The following is a 12,234-nucleotide window of genomic DNA, read 5'->3' as shown; positions in this document are numbered from 1 at the left end:
CCACTACTCCTCAGCATGACCCTAGACGCTGCCCAGTTACTTGGCTCAGACTGCCAGGGCTTAGGACAGATGCCACAGAAGAGTCTAATTTACGGCCAACGATTTAAACAGAGAGCACACCAAACAGGTGCTGAGACATTCTATACATCTTCATTAGCAAGGACGGGGACCGCACAGTAGGTACCCACTGACTACCCTTTGCCTGCTAAAAAATAGGCTTTTCATCATTGCCGGTTCAATGAAATGCATGTAAATTATTTTGCAGTGCTGCGGTTTTACACAGACTAAGAAAAAGGCATTATCACCGTGTAAGGGTGCCTCACCTACACAATTCCTTGCTGATTTCTCTTGTCAATTACTGATGTCCACATTCATCCCTCAGATTCCAAGGGTACAAAGTCACTGTGATACTTGGAGTGGAAAAAGCTCCACGTGACTTATGAATCCCCCTGAGGGGGGAGGTCAAACAGCAAAGCACACACATGTCAAACCCTTTCCCCAACTGAAGGTGAAACCCCCTTGGGTGTCAGTTCAAAGCAGGCAGCTGCGGTCATGCACTTGCCTTACCTTTCAGGATGTTCTGGAAGTACTGAATAGCTGCACTGTCCCACTTCTTGGCCCGTCTGGAAGAGAACAAAGGCAATCTCATGAAATAAAAGCCAAGGCTAGTCATGCTAACATCACTTTGAAATTACACACTGGATGTTTCGGACATTACACACGGAACATATGATGCAGGAAATGGGGAGTCTAGCTCTGGCCTGGGGTGATGACCCCAGCTGCACCCCGCAGTAGGCTTCTCTCCCACCACCTCCTGCGCCAGTGTAGAGACTCACTGCGAATGGGCCCTTTGTGGGGCTTCCTGCGCTACCGTGCCCACCTCCATGGCATCATCCATCCCAACACCATTGTCCCATTTACCTGCAACATCTGTCTCCCCAGCCAGGGTGCTAGCTCCCCGGAACAGGGACCCTGAGTGAGGAATGCTCAGCACACACTGGCAGAGGGAGGGCTCCCTACGTGTTGGTTAAACCAAAGTTCTAAGAGTGGCCATGGGGAGCCCAGGCCCTGCTGTCTCATGGTATTCCTCACTCTGACGACTCCCTTTCACTGTGTCCCATCTCTCCCCATCATCTTGTCCTTTCCTCTGTGCGATACTGTGATTTATAGTAAGACATATAAACTTGGTCATTGTCACTGTTTCTGGCACAGAGCTCAGTGATGAGAGTAATAAAAGGTGTCTTTTGTTATGTTAATGAGGTGACCTGTAGAAAGTGCCTAGGTAACTTAGAGATGAGGGCTGGTTGCCAGGGGAACCAACCTTGTGATTAGAGGGTTGCAACTTTCAATCCCACTCTCGGCCTTTGGGGAGGGGAGAGGTACTGGAGGTTGAATCAACTGTCAAAGGCCAATGATTTAATCAATCATGACTAGGTAATGAAGCCTCCATAAACAGTGAAAATGGACTAGGTTGGGAGCCTCTGGGCTGGTGAACACTTAGAAATGTGGGGGAACAGGTGTCCCTGGAGGGAAGGCAGCCCCTTTCCCTAGACCCTGCCCCATGCATCTCTTCCATCTGGCTGCTCCCGAGTTATTTCATTTAAACTAAACTGGTGAAAATTAGAGTGCACTGTCTTATTGGCGAATTTACCTTAAGAATGTTTGTTGAAGCTCTTTGCCAATACATGTACTCCCTTCTACTCTCAGTCTTTCTCCTGGGGGCATATAATTGGCATACTAGCTGCCCCTAACTGTCCCTCTCTTGATAGACAGCTAGGTTGTTTCCAAACAATTCTGCACTGTACATTGATGTAGAGATATATAGACGCACGCATGCACATGAGTACACCTGTACCTCTCACACTCACACCCCCCCATCTCGTCATCTGACCACGCTGCCAGTGTAGATATATACACGCACGCATGCACATGTGTACACAAGTACCTCTCACACTCACACCCCCCCATCTCGTCATCTGACCACGCTGCCAGTGTAGATATATACACGCACGCACGCACATGAGTACACATGCACCTCTCACACTCACACCCCCATCTCGTCATCTGACCACGCTGCCAGTGTTTGTACGGGATGGGTCCCGGCACTGGGCAGTGCTGTGTCAGGGTTATGCCTGTGATCTTTGCTGCCTTGAATGAGCACCCCCTGAGGTCCTGGGGGCAGCGCCCCCACCCCTGCCCTTGCACTCCGCCTTCCCCCTCCTCCATCGCTGCGGCTTTGTGGGGGATAAAGCTGCAGGAAGCAGCACAGTTCTGATTCAGAGTGCATGGCCTGGTGGTACCGCGTTCTGAGTTCTCTCTCAGCTTGGAAGCCGCCTCCATGGCCGATGCTTTGTGAGGCCTGTGGAGACCCTCCCACCTCCACAGCCCCGGCCCTCATCACCTGTAGTCCCCTTGGTCCGATGACAGCATCACTCTTGCAGCTGCCTTGGGACCCACACCAATAAGATACTAAGCCAGCTGGTAAATTCGCCAATAAGACAGTGCATTCTAATTTTCAGTAAATGTGAATATGCATAAAAGCACCAACAAAGGTCTGCCAATTCAGAGCCTGAAAAGGTCACAGAGGCTTCCCAGGAGGGAGGGCAGGAGGGAAGAAACAGGGCTGGAGAAGGATGCCTGGACTTTTCGCTAATGTTTCATGATCCGATATAACCATGTTTCTCTTTACAGTTAACTTGCCCTTTTTTGTAAAACAAAACAAAACAAAACAAAACAAAAAAACAGAGCTTGGGTCTGACTCTAAAGCCCCCTACACTGCAGCCTCTGGAGATGGCTGCATGGCCAGGTTTGACAGGCTGATTCAGAAGATCCCTCCTGAAGGACAAAGAGACCTTTGAAATCATTCTGGCACTTCTCATAAAGACTTGATTTCACATAAACTTCCTACACTCAATTTAAGACTTTTACTAATGATTCAGCATACATTAGAAGCTGTACTTACACAATTTCAGCACTGTCTTCACAGAAGTTAATGTGCAATGTGACAGGTTTTGTGCAGTACAGTCTGAATTTTTTTGCTCTGTAGGGAAGCTGCATAAAAGTTTCTATGGCAACTCGGATGCTTAACAGTGAAACAAAAACAGTTTCATGATTAAAAAAAAAATTATATATAACATATTTCTTTAAAGTCCACCTATATAATTAACATACTTAATGTAAAACACACAAAATCTGATTCTAATACAGCCACCACCAACAGCAAATGCTTGGAGACAGTTGCCCAACAAGGTGAAAACTGGTTCTTGGGGGCAGAGGGAAAAAACCTTACTTTTCTATGTATAAAGCACAAAAATACATGTAGTATATAAATACATACAGCACCTAAAAGATACTCAGTAATCTTTGGCATTAAAATTTCATGGCATGGCGGCAGGGAGGGATTAGAAAAATACTGTCTCCTTAGACTGAGAAACACTGGGTAATTACGAACAAACCTGGAGGCAAATTTTATTTAAGATTTTAAAATTTCAGTTTCAATCCACAACCAGAATTACCTTTAACTTTCTGTAAATAAGCTGATGTTTTCAGAATCACTGTTTGTCAACTCTGCACAAAAGAGCTGATGGACTGCAGTTTGATAAGCAAGTTGTTGCACATTTTTATTTCCATTCTCCTTCATGAAAATGATAGCACATTTGCACATACAGTTTCGACATCAACATGTTCTCAGGGCCATGTGTGGGCAGCCTGGCCACCTCGTCTCAAACAGTTAAGAGAAAGTGATGGCACTAACCGCCCCTCTAGGCTTCCTTGCTCTAATCAAATAATTCTCTTGCCAAAAACAAACTAAATTTAAAAACCCAAATGCTAGTTGGAAATCTCTCACGCCGTTAATTATCATGTTATTTTTAATAACCAGTATGGCTTATAAAGTGAGATGGCTGGATGAGATGGTTGGATGGCATCACTGACTCGATGGACATGAGTTTGAGTAAGCTCCGGGAGTTGGTGATGGACAGGGAAGCCTGGCGTGTTGCAGTCCATGGGATTGCAAAGAGCTGGACTCAGCTGAACGACTGAACTGAACTGAACTGAACTGATGGTTATAAAGGTGCAGAAGCACAAGCCGGATAGGCATCGCCTTTCCCGTGAACACTTGCCAGCCTCCCGTGTGGGAGCAGCCTCCTAGTACAGACTCCCAGTCAGGGTGTCGCCTCTCCTGTAGCTGGGACTGTTCTTTCTCTTTCGGAAGAAGAGTCCTCACATTTACTTATTATTTATTAAACTGACATCCGCTGACACTGGCGCAGGAATCATGAAAAAATTACCAAAACACCAAGACTGACTTGCTGAGAGTGTTTTCTAGGGAACTGCAATGTGTGCGTGGTCCTGGAATCTGCGAGGGTCACTCTGTGACAGTCACACCCTCACTCTGCTAAGTGGGATAAGCAGGGACACATGTCCTTCTCTCTGTAATCTGGAGCCGTGCCAGCAAACCATTCTCTGTGTAGTAAAGCAAGGGCTTCCTAAAGGACCCACTCCATCACTTTAGCAGGGACAGGTCACACCAGGCCAGGCAAACGGCTGGCCAAGAGCACCTGCCCTTTCCAGGAAGGATGGTGGAAGGAGGGCTGGAGCTGCCTGCTGATCCCTCATCCCAACCACCTGCTCTTACACTCACTGCTCATAAAACTGGAACCTGCAATCTGCTCTTCTTGAAGCTAAAAAATTCCGGTTTATGACCTCTCGTCCCTTTATTTGAAAATTAATACTCTCCCTCAAAACTGACATTTGTCCCCCCAAAGAGCATAAAGCAAAATAAATATGTACTTACTTTCTGGATTTCACTGGAATGTATCTGGCAAAATCCACAAGGAAACACTCTGCGAGGTAATGGTCTGCTGAAGACACGATTGACTTAATAACTGCCCTGCACCAGCACTTTAGTTCCTGACAATAAACCACACAAACCTACAAAATAAGAAGAAAACTTGAGCATTAAATTCTCTAGTCATACTCAGAAAACTATAAGATACTGATAAAAGAAATCAAAGATGACACAAACAGATGGAGAGATATACCGCATTCTTGGATTGGAAGAATCAATATTGTGAAAATGACCACACTACCCAAAGCAAACTACATATTCAGTGCAATCCCTATCAAATTACCAATGGCATTTTTCACATAATTAGAACACAAAATTTTACAATTTGCATGGAAACACAAAAGACCATGAATAGCCAAGTCAAGAAAGAAAAATAAAGCTGGAGGAATTAGGCTCCCTGACTTCAAATTATACAAAGCCAGTCATCAAAACAGTATGGTACTGGCACCAAAGAAAGAAAGAAAGAAAGAAACAGGAATATAGATCAATGGAACAGGATGGAGAGTTCAGATACAAATCCATGCACCTACAGTCACCTAATCCATGACAAAAGAAATAAGACTCTACAGTGGAGGAAAGACAGTCTCTTCAATAAGTGATGCTGGCCAAACTGGACAGCTACACGTAAAAGAATGAAATTAAAACACTCCCTAACACCATACACAAAAACAAACTCAGAATGGATTAAAGACCTAAATGTAAGACCAGACACTATAAAACTCTTGGAGGAGAACATAGGCATAACAGTCTCTGACATAAAACACAGCAAGATCTTTTTAATACACTTCCTAGAGTAATAAAAATAAAAACAAACAAATAGACCTAGTTAAACATAAAAGCTTTTGCAAAGAAAAGTGAAAATGAAAGTTGCTCACTGTGTCTGACTCTTTGCAACCCCATTAACTATACAGTCCGTGGAATTCTCCAGGCCAGAATACTGGAGTGGGTAGCCCTTCTCTTCCCCAGATCTTCCCAACCCAGGGATCAAACCCAGGTCTCCCATATTGCAGGCATATTGCAGGCAGATTCTTTACCAGCCGAGCCACAAAGGAAGCCCAAGAATACTAGAGTGGAAAGCCTATCCCTTCTCCAGTGGATCTTCCCAACCCAGGAAGTGAACCAGGGTCTCCTGCATTGCAGGCGGATTCTTTACCAACTGAGCTATGGGAAGCTATAAACAAAATGAGAAGATGACCCTCAGAATGGGAGAAAATATTTGCAAACAAAGCAATCGATGAGGGATTAATCTCCAAAATATACAAACAGCTCATGCAGCTCAATATCAAAAAAACAAACAATCCAATCAAAAAGTGAGAAGATCTAAATAGACATTTCTCCAAAGAATATAGATAGATGATTTAAAAAGCACATGAAAAGATGCTCAACACCACTAACAATTAGAGAGATATAAGTCAAAACTACAGTAAAGATATCACCTCACACTGGTCAGAATAGCCATCTCTGAAAAATCTAAAGATAATAAATGCTGGAAAGGGTGTGGAGAAAAGGGAACTCTCCCACTGTTGGTGGGAATGTACATGGTAACAGCCACTGTGAGAACAGTATGGAGGCTCCCTAAAAACTAAAAATAGAGCTACCATATGATCCAGCAATCCCACTGCTGGGCTTATATCCAGAGAAAACCATAATTTGAAAAGATACATGTGCCCAAATGTTCATTGCAGCACCAGACTGGAAATTCTAAGCTCTCTCTGCTAAGGTCCCTGTGATGGATCTAGAATAATCCTCTGGTTCCCAGCCCCAGGACCATGCCCCAGTGACTGGGTTTACATGACACTCCATCTCCTGTTGCCCCATATGAACCTAATATAACTGCTACTTTTCGTGGCTAGCCCGACTTATGCAATCAAAAGAACCTAATACAAAAAAGTAATTATAAGCAACTGAAATACCAACTTAGCTGCCAAAACAGTCTATATTTCAAGTAGTATTTCAAGACACAGTGTTCAAAGCACATTCAGATACATACCTGCCCTTCTTCCAACTTTAGTGGTTTTATTTCTATATCTTGACACAGGCTGTTATAGAAGTCATTCATGGCACTATTTAGTTTTTGATAGTCAACTTCATGATCTAAAAAGGGACTACACCCTTTTATAACAACCCAGAAGCAACCTGGATCTTCAATCTGTAAAAATTTCAAAAGACAAACAAAACAATCCATCATTTAAAAGTGGAACTATAAAACCTCAGAATCACAGCAACTGTTTCAAAGTTAAGTGCTTTAACAAATTCTTGATGAGTACCTCTGTCTTAAAGGGTTAGACAGAAGATAAAAGACCTTCAATATATATGTATATCAAATTATCACCTTGTATGTCTTGAACTTATAAAACATGATATGTCAACTATACTTCAATAAAACTGGGTAAAAAGATGAAAGATGTACACACAAAAATGTAGAACACGTAACCAATAATATGTAAGTAACTCTATTGATTTTTTGTAATTTTAAATTGTCTATTGTGATTCAAAAAGCAAAGACCAAAATCTTTGATCAGTATTTTGAAAATATTCATAATAAAATACAAAAGCAAGGTTCAAGACAATGTTTTCAGTATTCCATCTCTTTTGTATGAAAGAGAAGAAAATATGAATGCGGGTACATTCTGCTCATTTTCAAAGAAACAAATGGTGGCAAATAAAAAAAAATACAAATTATTACCTACAGAGGAAGCCAAGAATGGGGTAGAAGGGATACGAATGAAAGTCAGACTTCTCTGTTCAGAGAATAAGAATAGATATCATCTATTAGTGTCATTAAAAAATAAGATTTTCATCATTAGATGAAAAATAAAAAAAATTGTGAGAAAAAGAAAAATAAGAGAAAATAAAATGAAATAAAAGAAAAAGAGAGTGAAGGACAGGGAAGCCTGGCATGCTGCAGTCCATGGGGTCGCAAAGACTCAGACACAACTGAGTCAGTGAAGAACCACAAGCTTTGATTCTCTTTGACATCCATCACAGGAAAATGGAGTTTGGAGAAGGAGTCCTACCAAGTTAAGGAGGCTCAGTAAACACCTCAGGCTCCCTCACAGAACCCCTGCAGTGTTAGGCCTGAGAAATAAAGACCATGTTTCAGGACAAAGACAACATGCTCTGTCATCAAGGGGAAAAGCAGTCAGTCAGTTCAGATGCTCAGTAGTGTCCGACTTTGTCATCCCATGGACTGCAGAATGCCAGGCTTCCCTGTCCATCACCAACTCCCAGAGCTTGCTCAAACTCATGTCCATTGAGTCAGTGATATCATCCAACCATCTCATCCTCTGTTGTCCCCTCTTCCTCCCACCTTCAATCTTTCCCAGCATCAGGGTCTTTTCAAATGAGTCAGTTCTTCGCCTCAGGCAGCCAAAGTATTGGAGTTTCAGCTTTAGCATCTGTCCTTCCAATGAATATTCAGGACTGATTTCTTTTAGGATTGACTGGTTTGATCTCCCTGCAGCCCAAGGGACTCTCAAGAGTCTTCTCCAACACCACAGTTCAAAAGCATTAATTCTTCAGTGCCCAGCTTTCTTTAGAGTCCAACTCTTACATCCATACATGACTACTGGAAAACCATAGCTTTGACTAGATGGACCTTTGTTGGCAAAGTAATGTCTCTGCTTCTTAATATGCTGTCTAGATTGTCATAGCTTTTCTTCCAAGGAGCAAGTGTCTTTTAATTTCATGGCTATAGTCACCATCTGCAATGATTTTGGACCCCAAGAAAATAATGTCTGTCACTGTTTTGTTTCCCCATCTATTTGCCATGAAGTGATGGGACCGGATGCCATGATCTTTGTTTAAGTTTTAAGCCAGCTTTTTCACTCTCCTCTTTGACTTTCATCAAGAGACTCTTTAGTCCTCTTTGCTTTCTGCCGTAAGGGTGGTGTCATCTGCATATCTGAGGTTATTGATATTTCTCCAGCTTGAGATTTAGGCAGCCCAGCATTTTGCATGATGTACTCTGCATATAAATTAAATACGCAGGATGACAATATACAGCCTTGACATATTCCTTTCCCAATTTTGAACCAGTTGATTGCTCCATGTGCAGTTCTAACTGTTACTTCTTGACCGGCAATACAGGTTTCTCAGGAGGCAGGTAAGGCGGTCTGATATTCCCATCTTTTAAAGAATTTTCCAAAGTCTGTTGTGATCCACACAGTCAGAGGCTTTTAGTGTACTCAATGGAGAAGTAGATGTTTTTCTGTAATTCTCTTGCTTTTTCTATGATCCAACAGATATTGGCAATTTGATCTCTTGGTTCCTCTGCCTTTTCTGAATCCAGCTTGAACACATGGAAGTTCTTGGTTCATGTACTGTTGAAGTCTGGCTTGGAGAATTTTGAGCATTATTTTGCTAGCGTGTGAGATGAGTGCAACTGCATGGTAGTTTGAACATTCTTTGGCATTGCCTTTCTTCGGGACTGGAATGAAAAAACTGAACTTTTCCAGTCCTGTGGCCACTGCTGTGTTTTCCAAATTAGCTGACGTATTGAGTGTAGCACTTTAACAGCATCATCTTTTAGGATTTGCAATAGCTCAACTGGAATTCCATCACCTCCACTAGCTCTGTTTGCAGTGATGCTTCCTAAGGCCCACTTGACTTCAGACTCCAGGATGTCTGGCTCTAGCTGAGTGATCACACCATCGTGGTTACCTGGGTCATTAAGATATTTTTTGTATAGTTCTGTGTACTCTTGCCACCTCTTCTTAATATCTTCTGCTTCTATTAGGTCCACACTGTTTCTGTCCTTTATTATGCCCATCTTTGCATGAAATGTTCCCTTGATATCTTTAATTTTCTTGAAGAGATTTCTAGTCTTTCCCATTCTACTGTTTTCCTCTATTCCTTTGCAGTGATTATTTAGGAAGGCTTTCTTATCTCTCCTTGCTATTCTTTGGAACTCTGCATTCAGATGCTTATATCTTTCCTTTTCTCCTTTGCTTTTCACTTCTCTTCTTTTCTCAGCTATTTGTAAGGCCTCCTCAGACAACTATTTTGCCTTTTTGCATTTCTTTTTCTTGGGGATGGTTTGATCACCACCCCCTGTACAACGTTGCAAACCTCCATCCATAGTTCTTCAGGCACTCTGTTAGATCTAATTCCTTGAATCTATTTGTCGCATCCACTGTATAATCATAAATGATTTGATTAAGGTCCTACCTGAATGGCCTAGTGGTTTTCCCTACCTTCTTCAGGTTAACTCTGAATTTGGTAGTAAGGAGTTCATGATCTTGGCCACAGTCAGTTCCCAGCCTTGTTTATGCTGACTGTATAGAGCTTCTCCATCTTTAGCTGCAAAGAACACAATCAATCTGATTTCAGTATTGACCATCTGGTGAGGTCCATGTGTAAAGTTGTCTCTTGTGCTGTTGGAAGAGGGTGTTTGCTATGACCAGGACATACTCTTGGCAAAACTGTTAGGCTTTGCCCTGCTTCATTTTGTACTTCAAGGCCAAACTTGCCTGTTATTCTAGGTATCTCTTGATATCCTACTTTTGCATTCTAGTACCCTATGATGAAGAGGACATCTTTTTTTGGTGTTAGTTCTAGAATGTCTTGTAGGTCATCATAGAACTGTTCAACTTCAGCTTCCTTGGCATTAGTGGTTGGGGCACAGACTTGGATTACTGTGATATTGAATGGTTTGCCTTGGAAACAAATAGAGATCATTCTGTCATTTTTGAGATTGCATCCAAGTACTGCATTTTGGACTCTTCTGTTGACTATGAGGGATCCTCCACTTCTAATAAGGGATTCTTGCCCACAGCAGTAGATATAATGGTTATATGAATTAAATTCTAGTCCATTTTAGTTTACTGATCCTAAAACGTCTATGCTCACTTTTGCCATCTCCTGTTTGACCAGTTTCAACTTACCTTGGTTCATCGTCCTAACATTCCAGGTTCCTATGCAATATTGCTTTTTACAGCATCGGACTTTACTTCCATCATCAGTCACATTCACAACCGGGCGCTGTTTCTGCTTTGGCTCCGCCTCTTCATTCCTTCTGGAGCTGCTTCTCCACACTTCTCCAGCAGCACACTGGGCACCTAGTGACCTGGGGAGTTCATCTTTCAGTGTCATGTCTTTCTGCCTTTTCATACTGTTCATGGGGTTCTCAAGGCAAGAATACTAAAGTGGTTTACTATTCCCTTCTCCAGGGACCATGTTTTGTCAGAACTCTCCACCATGACCCATCTGTCCTGGGTGGCCCTACACGGCATGGCTCATAGTTTCATTGAGTTAGACAAGGCTGTGGTCCATGTGATCAGTTTGGTTAGTTTTCTGTGATTGTGGTTTTCATTCTGTCTGCCCTCTGATGAAAGAGGATAAGAGGCTTGTGGAAGCTTTCTGACAGGAGGGACTGGCTGTGGGGGAATCTGGGTCTTGCTCTGATGGGTGGGGCCATGCTCAGTAATGCTAAATAATGTTCAAACTACTGCACAATTGCACTCATCTCACACGCTAGCAAAGTAATGCTCAAAATTGTCCAAGCCAGTTGAACAGTATGTGAACTGTGAACTTTCAGAGTTCAAGCTGGATTTAGAAAAGGCAGATGAAAAAAAAAAGGAAAAGGCAGAAGAACTAGAGATCAAATTGCCAAAACCTGTTGGATCATCAAAAAAGCAACAGAGTTCTAGAAAAACATCTATTTCTGCTTTATTGACTATGCCAAAGCCTTTGACTGTGTGGATCCCACAAACTGTGGAAAAGTCTTCAAGAGATGGGAATACCAGACCACCTGACCTGCCTACTGAGAAATCTGTATGCAGGTCAGGAAGCAACAGTTAGAACTGGACATGGAACAACAGACTGGTTCCAAATCGGGAATGGGGTCCGTCAAGGCTGTATATTGTTACCCTGCTTATTTAACTTATATGCAGAGTACATCATAAGAAATGCTGGGGTGGATGAAGCACAAGCTGGAATCAAGATTGCTGGGAGAAATATCAATAACCTCAGATATGCAGATGGCACCACACTTATGGCAGAAAGCAAAAAAGAACTAAAGAGCCTTTCAATGAAAGTGAAAGAGGAGAGTGAAAAAGTTGGCTTAAAATCCAACATTCATAAAAGTAAGATCATGGCATCTGGTCCCATCACCTCACAGCAAATAGATGGAAAAACAATGGAAACAGTGCAAGACTTTATTTGCTTGGGCTCCAAAATCACTGTACATGGTGACTGCAGCCATGAAATTAAAAGACACTTGTTCCTTGGAAGAAAAATTATGACCAACCTAGACAGTATATTAAAAAGCAGAGACATTACTTTGCCAACAAAGGTCCATCTAGTCAAAGCTATGGTTTTTCCAGTAGTCATGTATGGATGTGAAAGTTGGACTATAAAGAAAGCTGAGTGCTGAATAATTGATG

The 12,234-nt window shown here is 42.4% G+C and overlaps 1 protein-coding gene across 1 annotated transcript in view; it reads right to left on the bottom strand.

Moving 5' to 3' along the window:
• LOC104995195 (putative ATP-dependent RNA helicase TDRD12) overlaps window positions 1-6,994 on the bottom strand; it is a 60,469-nt gene extending 53,475 nt beyond the window's left edge. Inside the window, exons 1-4 of the mRNA XM_010848926.1 lie at window positions 6,840-6,994; window positions 4,796-4,932; window positions 2,963-3,082; window positions 568-623 (exon numbers count right to left, since the gene is read on the bottom strand). Of these exons, the coding sequence (XP_010847228.1) occupies window positions 568-623; window positions 2,963-3,082; window positions 4,796-4,932; window positions 6,840-6,908 (382 nt within the window). The 5' untranslated portion in view covers window positions 6,909-6,994. The remainder of the gene's footprint in view (window positions 1-567; window positions 624-2,962; window positions 3,083-4,795; window positions 4,933-6,839) is intronic.
• Window positions 6,995-12,234: the final 5,240 nt, after the last annotated feature.

The sequence above is a fragment of the Bison bison genome, unplaced genomic scaffold, assembly GCF_000754665.1.
Source record: "Bison bison bison isolate TAMUID 2011002044 unplaced genomic scaffold, Bison_UMD1.0 scf7180017864280, whole genome shotgun sequence".
In the NCBI taxonomy this organism is placed as follows: Eukaryota; Metazoa; Chordata; class Mammalia; order Artiodactyla; family Bovidae; genus Bison; species Bison bison.
Note: the sequence above shows the minus strand (reverse complement) of the source record. Positions and strands in the feature narration are given on the sequence as shown.